Genomic DNA, 15,009 nt, shown 5'->3' with positions numbered 1-15,009 from the left:
ATATAACATGATTTTTGTTCCTGGGTTATAAATGTCATTCCCTAATTTGATCTATCATAAAAACATGGAAACAGTTTATTAAATAGCGAAAAATTTGTTTTTGCAGGACATCCTGCAGTACATTTTGCTATAGTTTTTTCAATGAATATCTGATAAGGGTATCAACCATGAAATGAAATGAAACTTTAGTTATAGTCCGCCCTATCTCCCCAAAGGGACTCAGGGTGGCTTATAAACAAAATAAACAATGACAAACATTCAATGCTAACAGCAGTACGCAAAACAAGTCAAAAACAGTTCAATAAATTATAGAAACAACTTAAATAAGCAAGACAATACATAGCACAAGCCACATAATTATAAACATATTAAATCCTTAAAATGTCATTAAAAGTCTCTAAAATTCAACAAAAATAATTGGAAGGGAGATGGTGCACAGCGAATTAACAGGTGTCAGTTGCTAGGCAAGGGTGCATGTAGATGCATTTAATCCTCCTCCTCTCTGTAAGCTAAATTGCATAGATGTGTCTTTTTGAGGGAGAGGAGAGAGGAGGTCATTTTTAATTCTGTGGGGAGGGAGTTCCAGAGGTGGGGAGCGATCATGGTGAAGGCCCTCTCTCTCTCATTCCCATCAGCCACACTTGAGACAGGGGTGGGACCGGGAGGAGAACCAGTGTAACATCGTTTATGACAACTGCAAAAACAAAGTTTCTGGAGTATAACAACTACTTTGAAAGTAAGTACTGCACAATTAAACAGGAAATAACACTTTCAAACCAGGAACAGACAGTTTTTCAAATTTTGTTACAGAGAATTATTTATTGTGATGATTTTAATGGTTTTATGGTGTTATATTTTATTGATGTTTGATACCCATTGTAAGCACTGCTTTTAAATAGAATGATGGTATATAAACATAATTAATCCATTAATATTAAGATATGAAGAAAGACCATAATGGTAAAGGAACTTCTGCAAAACTGACTCTTCAAAACAAAAGAGTTTTAGAAGATATGGGATCATATCTTTCTCTTTGGGTTTTGATGATCTCATCACCTCCATCTCCAGATGACACTGGTGATCACTGAGGTTTCCCAATGTTCAATTAAAAATTATATAGGCCATTTAAAAAGTTGTTTCAATTACTGTTGTGATGCTTTGAGGCAGAGTTGCCTTCTCAAAGTTCACTAAAGAAACTATGTTCTCCTCACTTTAGCAATAACTGCCTACACTGAAAAGGGGTATAGATGTTTTAAAGAAAGCTTTTCAGGTTAGAACTGTTATGTTAATAAGGTTATGGCCCACTATGCAACCCAGTTACAGTATATGCCTTCCAGATATTTGCAGACAAAGGGTTATGTGCATTCAAAAATGCCTGATACATACAGAAGTCATACGGCATTAAGAAGGACTAAGGTTAGCAAACATGATGGAAGTGCTTTCCTCTCAACAAAATGTAACAAAGCTATTTAAATCAAACATCTCCACTATGTGAAATTCAATCTCCAAGCTACATGGAAATTAAATACATAGAACTAAATTATAAAAAGTACTGGAACATAATTATGAATCCAACAGAACCATTCATACAGAATCCAGATTTGTAAGTTTGTATATGTGAAAACAGCGCTCCACGCAGTCATGCCGGCCACATGACCTTGGAGGTGTCTATGGACAACGCCGGCTCTTCGGCTTAGAAATTGAGATGAGCACCAACCCCCAGAGTCAGACATGACTGGACTTAACATCAGGGGAAACCTTTACCTTTACCTATATGTGAAAAATTGGTCCAGTTTCATCACATTATATGTGGTTAAACAACAGAACAGAAAAAAAACTACAAAAAGAGAACACCTTTTACATAAAATCCTATTCTCTTTGAGGACTACAAACAGGAAAAAATGTCTAGAGCTTTCTTTTTTAACTCTCAAGCATAGGAGTTAAAGTGGGATCAAAATGTTATAACTGTCTACCCTGTTTCCCCTAAAATAAGACATCCCCAGAAAATAAGACCTAGTAGAGGTTTTGCTGAATTGCTAAATATAAGGCCTCCCCCGAAAGTAAGACCTAGCAAAGTTTTTGTTTGGAAGCATGCCCGCCGAACAGAACACCAGAGTATGCAGGATCGGTAAATGTATGTACCATAGAGTACATGGAAATAATGGTAGTAACAAGAAACTCTTGATGGGATTCCCAGTTTGTCTGGTTATGCTGGTTTGTGATGACAACTACTGTATAGTATGTAATAAATGTTCATTTTTTTGTTCAACAATAAATGTGAATTCTTCTTCATGGAAAAATAAGACATCCCCTGGAAATAAGACCTAGAGCATCTTTGGGAGCAAAAATTAATATAAGACACTGTCTTATTTTCGAGGGAACACGGTAGCGTTAAAGAAACCTAAAACATCTGAAGGTATTAGTGAAAAAAAAGTCTCCATGGTTCTCATAACACAGAGTAATAGAATATACAAGTGGAAAGTTTGTTCCCAAGATCTAAGCTGGAACAGAAATTCATTTCAGCACAGCATGCAGGGATTTATTTCATCACTGTTCTCATATATTTGCACCAAATAAGTCAAAACTCCATCAAGCTTTCATTTTGTTTTTAAAGCAGTTTAGGGATTAGAATTTGCTGTGGTAATATAATTTTTATTTTTTCTTCTTCCCAGAAAAACAAACTGTGGTCAATTTATACGGGTAATGATTTTCATTTTTAGAAACAAACAAACTAAACATTTCACCTTGCAAGGAAAATTTCCCATTTGACAGTGGTGAAGTCATACCCCTGAGAGCTGGCTGTTCTGACATTAGAGGAACCTCTATAGCAGCAGTCTCAACATTTCTGCACTTTTATTATGTTTTTATACACACACACACACATATATATATAAAAATTTTGCAGAAGCACTTAAAGTATGCCAACCGTTTTCTTGAAAGCATTTGGTTTCCTACATTCCAATCCATGTTTTGAGAGAAGATAACTAAAAAGATAATGAAAATTAAACATTTTTTTTTAAAAAAAAATACCTGGGCAGCAAGCCTCCGCATAGCTTCTTCCTGTCGCCTACGCATTTCTGGGGTTCCTGGGCAGCTCCCACTGGCAATGGAGGAGTGAGCAGAAGGTTGTTGGGTGAGGGGAAGCTCTCTGTTTGCATCAACATCTGCAATGCAGAAATGGGGACAAATATGAGAACATTATTCCGTCCCTTCCAGAATATTTCAACATCTTAGATTGGAGAAGGGGGGAGTTCAGTAGATATGAATGTTTTCAAATAATTTTAATTCTGGCAGAATACAATCAGACCTTTAAGTAGTGCTTTAAGGATATAGTATTGAATGAATACTAAGTGTCAAGTTTAGATGTGCGGAGGAAAGAAACATTTTAACTTGATCTTCATCTCGTGTTCAATACACAAGCTAGGGAGTAGGTGGCTGGCTAAAAATATGCATTATGGATGTAGCACAAGGATTTTTCTTGAATATGTTCCATGCTCTGTTTTTGTCAGTTCCAGTTCTGTTCTAGAGAAAAATATGCCAACTCTTACATATTCTACAGCACCCTACAAATGTACAGATTCAGCAAGAGGTTTCTTTAAAAAAACAAACACAGACCTATAACTGAAAGAGTGCTGGGCGAGGAAACCATATTCAGGCATCAACAAGAAGCCCCCAATTCTCTTTATACGATGCTAATATGAGTCAACGAGAATTAATGGAAAATTACACATAGACATAGGGTGAGGGAGATTGATATTATGCAATGCACCTAAATGGCATCATATAAGAAAAAGGCAATCCCAGAACAAGGATGTCCACTTGGGACCCCTTTCAGCATAAGAAAGTTTTATTTGACCTCAAGTTATACTGCCATACAAAAAAGGTATAAAAATCAAACATTTACTGAGAACAAATCTATATTTGCAAGGCTTGCTAACAGGATGATTTTCCCTTTTTACAAAGTATAGCTGAAGTAGTTTCTGCAGAGTTCACTATAAAAACTGCGGATTCTTGCTAACAGATTTGAGTTCAGAAACATTTTGTGACCCCAACATTGAGCAAAGAGGACCCCATTTGGTATCAAGATACACCTAGAATGAAGCATCACACACATGACATCCCTGGTGAAATGTTTAATTGATTGTTCGTATTATCCAGAAACTCTGGATGCACAACTGTAACTAAAAAGAGCAACCCAGACTGTACTTTTGGCCAAACTATAATTTTGTACTTGACTGTGAAATATGAGTTATCTCAGGTTATTAGACAGAGGTCTATAAATTTGGGGTGGCCACTACAAACTCTTCACAGCTATCTGTATAGTATCATCATTAAAATAGCCAAGTATTTCATTTAAAAGTGCACTTTCTCCACAACTGAACCTAGGGTTGGGCTTTGGATTCCTGTGAAAAATGATCAAAGGAGCATAACCAACATGGGAGCACGTTCTTCTCAAGTAATACATAATCTATATAAGAACACAACAGATGACTACAAATAGTACATCTTCTCACTCACGTTTTGGGGACGCGTGGGGGCTGTCTGAGGCAATCTGCCTCATGCGTGTGCCATGACAGCTCAGGGCAACCAGTCTTGAGATGATTGCTGTCTTGCCAAAGCCTATATTTCCAACAATGACCACACCCCTGTTCACGCTGGCATCGGCACTCTGTAACTGTACATCAATTTCTTGGAACACCCAGTCCCGGCCAACAAATACAGATTCTGTGGTGATGCTAGGCACCTCGAAAAGCAGTGGTTTCAGAGAGATATCAGGAGGTCTGTAAGGTGCAAAGCGTACTGGAAAGGAATGTAGAATATACATTTATGTGATTTCAAAATCAATTAGGATAACTATGTTGCACTGTTTCATTGAAAACAATGAGTTTGGTGGCATCTTAAAGAAGAAAATGTTTTATTAATCATATGTTTCATGGACTGCAACCAGCTTCATCGGATATATAAAGGGCTGCCTCAGATACTGAGTTGAAAGAGGACAAAGGAGAAGAAAGATGCAAAAGTTATCAACACAGAGACAATACCTTCCAGTTCTGGACCGTAGTGTGTTCTTCCAAAAGTCTTCCAAAATTGGTATAATTTTCTGCAATAGTGCTATTCTGGCTAGTCTGTTCTGTCTTCCATTAAGTTAAGTAAATCAATTGTAATAATAGAAACTGAATTGGTACATGCACAAATTGGTCGTTGACACAATGTCCCACTCATTCCATTGGTTCACAACTGTTTTAGCTGCCAGGTAAATCACAGGGCAAAATGCACTGAGTCTGTGTACCGTAATTTTTAAAAAACAGTATGCAATTGTATGAATATTTTTTTTATCACAGCAGCATTCCTTTTCTCCATGGAAAACAAAATGAGTGCCCCCTCTCTGGATGTGCAGAAGTTTTATCAATCTTTTCATGATTTGACAACATTTGGATATACACCTCCAAAAACAGATGAAATCAATTACAAGGTTATTTTCCAAGATCAAGCTGGAGATTCTTCTTAATAGAATTTGTTTGAATTCTGAATGCCAGATTATGTTTCATTTCAAGTTCTAGAGAGTGTTCTCCATCCCACCATTTTTTTACTGAGCTTAATAAAAAGGCCCAATAAAATGCATTAACTATTTCAGACTTTTTTTTTACTATGAACCTCTCAGATACCTTATTTTCATTTCTTGTTTAAGAAGCATTGAGATACTTAAGCATCTAAAGCAACCACAACACGAAAGGAAGATGTCACTGAGGAGCCAGTTCCCTGCAAAAAGTTCCATGTTGTACATAGTTGGCTATGCAGATAGGTCTCAACTTGAACAGTGTGGTAGGCAAGGGAGCATTTATTCTCCTCCTTCACACACTATCTGGAAGAATTCTTTTTTTAATTTGTTGAAAAAAGGAAAAGAAAAAAAGACAGGAGGAAACTGGTGTCCCTGAGAAATTTGAATGCTTTCTTTGTTTAACTGGATAAGATAATCTTCCTTGCCTTGCTTCAGTCTTTTGAAGCTCTGGCTTGTCTTTTTCCAGAAAATATTGTGCTGCATATTTAAAAAAGCACATGAGCACACATGGGTCTTTGGTAGATCCATTTCACAGTCCCATTTGTTGTCAAATTAGTTGATAATTATTAGATGAAAGATGAGAAGTTGTTAAGCATTTCAATACAAGAACATCACCCATACCTCTTAGGTCCTGTTGTGTGCGAGCACCAGCCATACTCTGCCGAGGCATCCGGAGAGATGTCCGTAGAGGAGCATGCCGCTGCTCATCTAGGTAAGCTAGATCTTCTAAGTGGGCTGAGCTAGTGGCTGCGGATGGGAGGAAAATCTTGATCAATCACATTTCATGACATTATTCTAAACATACATACAATGTTCAAGAATTAAGTAATTTCATGTCTGATATTGTGGGTTGCCACTATTTTTAAAGACAGCTATGTGTGTGCGTGTGTGGGTAGGGGGTGCATACAGGCAACCCAGAAAGTTATTTGTTATTAACTGAGGTTGGCCTAGGGAGTGTACAACTCCCCTGTTGCAACAGCTCTCTGGGCTGCCAACCTGTTTTTGGGCACAATTCAAAGTGTTGTTTTTGACCTATAAAGCCATATATAGCTTGGGTCCAGGTTATTTTAAGGACCATATATCTCTCTATGAGCCTTCTAGAACTCTACGATCATCTCTTTGTCCCACCAGCTGCTCAAGCACATTTGGTGGGGACAAGGGAGAGACTTTTTGGTGGCTGCTTCCAGGCTTTGGAACTCCCTTCAAAGAAAGCATTGGCAGGTTGAAGATATATCTCTGCCATTAGGCATTTGGAGGATGATAAAGGGCAGGCTGCTGGGGAGGTTGTGGGTGGGTTTTTTTTGGGGGGGGGGTAAATATAAAGATGGAAATTTTTCATCAGAGCCTATTGTGCTGCTTTCATTGATTTTTCTGCTGCTTTTGATTCCATTAACAGAAAGAGATTGATGGGGAAAGCTACAGAATTCTGATATTGATCACAGACTATTAAGATTGATACAAGAATTATACGCTAACACAGAAATGAGGGTCAGAGTTGCCAGAAACGGTTCTCTGACAGAAGATTTTACAACAACACAGGGAGTAAAACAGAGGTGCTTACTGGCCCCACTCTTTTTAACATCTGAAAAAAAAATTGTAATTGCATTTTATTGTATTATAATTTTAATTTAACTTTTGTATCTATGACACAAATATTTAATTGATTTTTATTTTTGCATTTGCCTTCTTTTAAAATTTTATTGGATTGTGTCATGTTGTTGTGAGCCACCTTGAGTCCCTGTGGGAAGAAAGGCAGGATAGAAATAAAATAAATACATACAGACATATTTTATAGGCTTGTCTCACTTCAATTTATTTTTTTAAAAATTGACAGTCTATCTTTCTCGGCCAAAGTGTTCTAGGCAGCTGAAATGGTTGTGTGATATGAGTACCTGTACAGCAAGATTATTTTCAGACTAAATACTGAAGAACAGATGTGGAATTGGCTATTTGTAAATGTATATATTCATGTGAGCCCCAATGGGCTGAGGCAGAGCTGATTAAATGTCTTTGACAGTAGTTTTTAACAATAATATATGAACATTAAGTGCTTATTCAATACCTAATGGATATAAATTTGACTACACAGTTATAACAAAGCTTCATAAGATCAAGAACTTCCCTATATGAACAATGAGCCAGAAAGTAGCCATATGAATGTATTTCTTACTGCAATTCTGAACATTTGATATTTGTTAAGATATTGAGAATTTGCAAAGGATTGAAAATCTTTTCTTGAAGGCTGATTATGCATACTGTAAATTATAAGCTTTAATCTGATGGAGGAATTTCCCAACTCAATTACTATTCACATCTCAATATATTGTAGCAAATATTTTACACTATGAATCGTTCCTCCAGGCTGTGATAAAAATGGCACTCAATGACTGATAGCATAGAAGACCTGAGGCAGATACAGTTCAGTTTTGATACCTAGGTGGAGGTAGTTTAACATAGCTGAGATTTTTGATTTGAAGTGCAAGCAGAATTTAGATCAAAATCACAACTTTCCCATGAATTATAGCCCTGGGTGGGTCATCCTCTTTCCATCTAAATAAATTTATAGGGTTATCGTGAATATAAAATAAAAAAGGTCACTGTAACTTTTGTGATGGGCGAACATTTAAAAGGAATAATGTAATACATATTTTCTTTCCAAGGACTTACATGGAAACATATATTTTCCATATTGTAAATGTTTTCTTAGTTTAAGCTGGATAATATTTCCTTAGCTTGAATTCATATTATAAATATTTTCTTAGTGATTGAACTATTTCACTCACTAAATATGAAGAATACTTAGGTCCCCAGAATATATCTGAAGAATAAAACTTCTTCAATCTAGATTTTCCTTTTCTCTGAGTACAAAGAACAGAACTGTAAGAGGAATATTATAACTGCATGGAAAAGGGAAAAGAAAAATACGTACACTGGATAGTGTCCTTCCATCTACAGATTTTATTAGAGTTCATCTAAGGATGATAGATGTAACTATTTTTTGCTTTAAGCTATTAACCACATATATAAAGTCCTTCAGTTCAAGTTGATGCATAGCAGATTTACCTCCAAACTGATTTTCCCTCAGTGTATTTCAGTTTTAACTGATGACATAGTGAAAAAATAAAGCTAAATATAATATGCAATTGTACATATTTATATTAAAATATGTTTTATCTTTATTCCAATTACTATAAAACACTTTATATTAGTAATCTTGAGGTAAATAAATACTGACAAGACATTGCTTTATAGGACAGGGAGAAATATTGAGAGAATATACCAAATGCTGATCGATGCTCTAAGGAAATTCCATGGCAGAACCTTTTTTTATACTTGAAGCAATAATAATCATAATTTATGTATATAATACCAGTGCTGGTGCCTCATCAAACCATAATTCCACAGCATTGAGCCATGGAAGTTACAATGGTGCCAAACTACATCAATTCTACAGTGTAGAAACATCCTTTGCTTCTTATCCAGGTTAAGTGGATCCTGTTGGACTCCTTTTGTATCCTGCTGGTATCAGGGAATTTGGCACAAAGAAAAGTATTTGCTGAACATCTATTTTCCATTTTATCATTGTGTGGCAAAGGAATATCTAAGTAGCAATATTGCGGACTTGTTTTTTTAATAAAAAAACATAGATATGGAAAAAGCACTAATGCCTTTTGGGGCATAGCAGTCACAAAAGAACTATGCCTCAAAGCTTCTTCAGGGAGGAAACTCTCAGAAAGGTTGCTAAAAATAAGTAGGAAAAAATTAGTATAAAGGGTATGAAACCAAGCTTCATACAAAAGACAGAAGGTGGGCCCTATCTATATAAGGCAATTCCTTACAGTCTAGATGGAGATCTGCTGGGATAAATGCCTCATTTCACCGATATCTAGGCAACTAACTACAGTGTACAGGGGTTTTCCTGATTGCCTTCTATTCAGGCACAAGTCATATCCAGGTCTGTTAACTTTCAACAAGATTTCTAAATTATATGCGTTTAGGCTTTGCCCTAGAATTTAGTTTCTAAGTAACAGAAAATCATTTTAATGTTTGTTTGTTTTTTTGAAAAAATGAGAATTTTAGAGGAAAGGAAATGGGGGTGTTGCTTGGATTTCAGATCATTAATAGCTGTATAAAGTATTTGTAATTGAAATCTGCATACTTCCTATGGTGTAACTTAGAAATATGTCACCAGATACTATATTTTATAAAAATAAATAAATTAACTATAACATTAATTTAAAACAGCATCTGTTTCATGTACTAAACCTAGACATTAAACTCAGGTGGAAAACTACAGAAAAGATCTTCAAATTGGGATATTTTAAGACCCAAGAAACAAAATTAAAAAGCCTGGATTGGTGGGGGGGATGCAGCTTTTATTTATTTACTTATTTCTCACATTTATATCCTGCCCTTCTCACCCGAAGGGACTCAGGGCGGCTTTTACATTTGCTTCTGTACTCACATCTCTTATAGAATATACAAATGCTTTTATTACCCGATTGCTATCTTCCTGATGCATATTCTCATTGCCTCTTCAGATTATAAGAGACATCTCCCTGATGCATCTGTGTCTGTTACAAATATTGTACTTTGCACTTGATATGGGTCAGGTGGGAAGAAATCATTTTCAGCTCTTTAACTCTGTACAGAATCTTATTTTGTATTGTAAGCTGTAAAAAAACTATTTGGGAAATAATTCATACGGTTTCAGATACTCAGCAAATTCAAGTAAACATGAATTTCAATAATGTCACTAATGCATATTAGTTCAATTAGGTATAGGGTTGTACAGCTGCTACCTGAGGTCTGTTTTTCTGAGCAGTGGCTCCTCAATCTAGTTCATAATAGATTATATCCAAGACAGATAAAAGCTGTTCCTTGAAGCAGTGATAGGGATAGCTGATTACAATGTACAATACTACAAACACTCCCGTATCGAAACATTTTGAATTTGTTACTAATGGTGATACATCACTCTCTATCTTTAGCACATTTCGTACCATGATTCTGGCAGGCCAACCAGCCAGTTTTAAGTATGAATTTTAAACTTGTGTCTTGTGTTTAATCTCTGTTCTGTGTATTTTAATATGTATTTTATAGAAATGCGTTCTAATATGTATATTTTATAGAAATACGTGTTAATATGTATTTATAGAATTTTTACAATATTTATGTGTTCTAATGATGCTGTAAACACCTTGAACGGGTAAGAAATAAAATTGTTGTTGTTGTTGTTGTTATTGAAAATAATGAGTGGTGAACTGAACACCTAAGCAGCATTTGTGAACATAATTCTGACACAATCAGCAACGGAGTTTACGTTTTGCATGAGCCTTCAGTAAATTTCAAGCAACAAAAACAATGAGAAACTGAGGTTCTAACAAAGGGACTCATGGACCATAATACCAGAAGTTAGAAAGTCATATACTCTACCACTTTATATGGGACCTAGTGCAGAGACTTTGCTTTAAATATTTGAAGCACTGAAATGTAAATTAGCACAATGTTCATTATTAAATGCAGCTCAGCACAGACTAAGAATTTTTTACCTGCTACAGAGTTTGGCCGTGGCATAAGATAAAGTGGAATGGACTGTACCGATTGGGATAAAACGGTCTCTAGGTTCCTTTCAGGGATCTTATTTAGACTGTATGTAGAGGCAGTCATGTTTTCATCCACTCGATATAAACAGGAGTCTATACTGGATTTTTGAGACTGCCAAGGTTTCAGGTTTCCTCCAGATCCCAATTCCTTACTGCTTTCCCCTCCATACTTAGCGCGATCCATATTTTCAGAATAACTTGTTAGTGTTGCTGCAACAAATAGAAAAAGAAAGAAACAACAAGGGAAGCAGTTAATACATATGTGGGTTCACAGATGAAAATTAGATTTGTCAGGTTTTAAAAACTGTGATATTATTTCAAACTCCTTATAACCATCTAAATGCCACTGTACCATTCAGACTACTAATCCACTAGTGTGTTCCCCCACCCTGCTACAGGAGAGAAGGAACAAAAAGAAAAGAAAAGTAGCTGCTTCCTCTATTGATACCATAAAACATTCACAGATTGCAGGGGCCTCCAGATTAAAAGCTACTGTATCTAGAAGAGGTCTACATCTGCATCCAAATGCCAAAACACAAACTATATATTATGAAATATGACACATAGAGGCTATTCTGCCATCTGCAAATTTAACTGATTCACAACACCATAAAAAAACATGCAGCAGCCTGCGTGCCAGATGAGGAAGTACACCATCAAAAGGATTCGTCGTCACAGTGGATGAGGATGAAGGAGCTCCTCCTTCTAGAACATGGCCATACAGCTCGGATTGGATTTCCCCTAATCCTTCATCCATTCCATGTTGCTGAGGTTGAAGATGGCTTTCTTTTTGTGAGAAAAAGGGCCCTTCCACACCAGCCAATTTGTGTTGCATTGGAAGGCCACACGTGTGTGTGTTGGGGGGGGGGGGGGAGAACCCCAACTCATTGGTGTGGGATGAGGGTGGGGTAACCATTCACCACCACCCGCCACTCTCAGCGTGGGTAGGAATGGCTAGTGTCTCCCCTCCCTGCACCCTGCACCCCTCCCTGCACCCAAAACAGCAGAAACAGCTTCTGATCAATACAAATGGCTTTCCTGTGGCTCTATGGTGTTTAGAAAAGACACTATAAAGCTTTGGAGAGGAGAGGGGGGATTCCATGGTGTAGAGAAGGGAGAGTGGCAAAAGGAACACGGGATGGTTAGAAGGATGAGCCCCCATAACTGCAATGTCCTGGATCTCCCTGGAGGATGATCCGGATCTCTATACGTATTTTAAACCTGGAATAAACCTGGATTAACAGGTTTATTCCAGGTTAAAACACATTATTCTGGTGAGTCATTTGGACACCCCAAAATAATGCACCCTGTACACTCCATTATTTGGGCAGATGGGTCCAAAGTTACAATAAATAAATGAGGTTTAATTCCTCAGGAAAACAGTCCCATTAAGTAAAAGGAAGGTCTGATACAGATATACAAATTATCTCAAATGCCTGCAATTTAACCTGTTACATTAAAAAATAATACATTTTTTGTACAATAGCATTCCAAAATACACAGCTGGTGTCCAAGAGTATGACTTACCTATGATGCCACTATCTCTGCTTTCAAGAGTAGAAGTGGGGCTTGTGACAGCTCCGTAAGTGCCATCCTTTGCTATTACATCCTTGGTACTAGACTGAGGGAGGGTGGAACAGGGACTACTGGCAGGTGGTGAAGCAGTACTGCTGGTCAATGTGGAACATGGGCTTATTCGCTGGGATGCTGCTGATGTCTGAAAGATTAAGAACACAGGCATATCACTTACCACTATTGGTTTGTGCTTGATGATGGCTCAAAGATGAGAATTCATATTGCAAAAGAACAAAAATGGTTGGCTCCTAGAATGCTGTCTAGGTAAACATTGGCCATGAAAATTCTGATAGATATACTAATTCTAACACCATCAAATCTAATGTGCATTTTAGCTACATAATTTAGCCAAAAAGGGTGAGCATTAGATTTGAGTAAATATGGTATCTGCTGAAATTAGCAAAGCTTATTGACTTGACCTGAAATAAGTGGTTTCAAGACTAGCTTCATGATAGGGCAGGCTTTATTTGAGCCAATTCTAGGCAAAATGTTACAATGGTGCTCTTTTCAGAATTCATACACAGAACATTTCGCACTCATCTGAATGGATGGTGGCACTGCTATGCCACTTATTCAATGTTCTTGCTGTGTTCAAAAATGTATTTCATATTTTCAAGAAAGCTAATGCCTGCAAGAAACCCAAAGGTCAGGGAGGAAATTGTATGTTATCTTGGATTCCTTTCATTACACAGTATAGGTTTATTTCCTATGTACTGTTCTTTTCTTCTGAGTGTTGTTGACTGAACTGTGCAAGTGCCTGTAGACTGATTTTAAAATATACCCATCAATTTAATATGCCCATAACATTTCCAGAATCAATTTTTCTTTGCTGTTAAAGATTGCAGCAGAAGTTTTATGCCACACAAACTGGAAATTATTTACATTTCTATCCCACTATTCCATTTTACAAATACATGAAACTAATTAATCTTTGGCCACAGGTCCTCCATATTCTATTCCATAATGTGTTTTTATTTAGCTCATTATACTAAAAAGTGGGGAGAAACCATGTAGTTCTATAAAGAAAGGGCTACAGTTAGTATCTCAAGGTCACTGTCATCATGGCTTCCTCAAGGTTTGCAATCAAAATAATAGAAGGAAACTTGAATTTATAATTGCTATATGCTTCAGAAAGCAGATCCTTTAAACAAAATTTCATCTGATATTACCATGAAGGAAATGTGGATAGAAACCAAATTAATGGCTTCTTATAATGTTGCTATGAATAGCGTCTTTTAAAAGTCTTAATTCAAATCTCATGAATGAATTCTACAGTTTATTATTTAAACAAAGGACCTAACAGAATAAACCCTCCATGATAAACTGCATACTTAATTTTATAATATATTATTTAAACAATCTATTTTTAAAAATAAATTTATTCAATTTTAAGACACACACAATTTACAATTCCCACCACCACCACGAAGATTGTTTTCTTTTTAATCCTTGTTAATCCTTTTTGAGACGATCCTTATATATTTACATACTATATAACATTTATATCTTATTTCTTATGGCCTGATCTCTAGAATTATTCATAATAATATTCTTGACCTGGTTCCATCTTTCTTCAATTTCTTGCATTCTATTTTCATTACCTTTTCACTCATTTAATTTTACATTCATAATCTCAAATTCCATTTGATCTACCATGTACTGATACCATTTATTTGCTATCCACCTTGATTTGTCTTTCCATCCCAAAACAATCACCGTTTGTATGCAGTCAGGTATTGCTTCTTTTATTTCCCTGCAATTTCCCATTCCCTCTCCTTTTACTAAAACCGCGATTTCTTTTGTTATAACCTAATCAGTTCCTAACATTTGATTTGACACATTGAATATACAGAATATACAAAATGTATTTAAACAATCTATATCCAAATCTTACATATAATAATAATAATAATAATAATAATAATAATAATAATAATAATAATAATAAAACTTTATACCCCGCCACCATCTCCCCAATGGGGACTCGGGGCGGCTTACATGGGGCCACGCCCAAAACAATACAATGTAAACAGCATATAAAAGAACAGCACAACACAATACAATAAACAATACAGTAAATAATATCCATTACAAAATAAAACAAGGAGACAATAAAAACAAGGGCAGACCACATGAACATTAAGTTAAAACTCGGGGTGAGAAAGACATAAAAATAAAAACCACAGCGAACAGGGTCATAAGGGAGTGGGGTATTCTGGAGGATAGATATTAGGGGGAGCAACGGAAAAGAAATATAAAATGGTTACT

General features: G+C 36.2%; 1 protein-coding gene across 11 annotated transcripts in view; it reads right to left on the bottom strand.

The window, feature by feature from the left end:
- tanc2 (tetratricopeptide repeat, ankyrin repeat and coiled-coil containing 2) overlaps nt 1–15,009 on the bottom strand; it is a 264,804-nt gene that overhangs the window by 45,873 nt on the left and 203,922 nt on the right. For all 11 annotated transcript variants that reach the window (XM_062957031.1, XM_062957035.1, XM_062957034.1 and 8 more), the window contains 5 exons: nt 12,694–12,883; nt 11,113–11,376; nt 6,182–6,307; nt 4,519–4,800; nt 3,031–3,164 (listed from right to left, as the gene is read on the bottom strand). In XM_062957031.1, the coding sequence (XP_062813101.1) occupies nt 3,031–3,164; nt 4,519–4,800; nt 6,182–6,307; nt 11,113–11,376; nt 12,694–12,883 (996 nt within the window). The remainder of the gene's footprint in view (nt 1–3,030; nt 3,165–4,518; nt 4,801–6,181; nt 6,308–11,112; nt 11,377–12,693; nt 12,884–15,009) is intronic.

This window comes from Anolis carolinensis, chromosome 6 (genome assembly GCF_035594765.1).
Source record: "Anolis carolinensis isolate JA03-04 chromosome 6, rAnoCar3.1.pri, whole genome shotgun sequence".
Lineage (NCBI taxonomy): Eukaryota > Metazoa > Chordata > Lepidosauria > Squamata > Dactyloidae > Anolis > Anolis carolinensis.
This window is presented reverse-complemented; position numbering and strand designations above follow the sequence as displayed.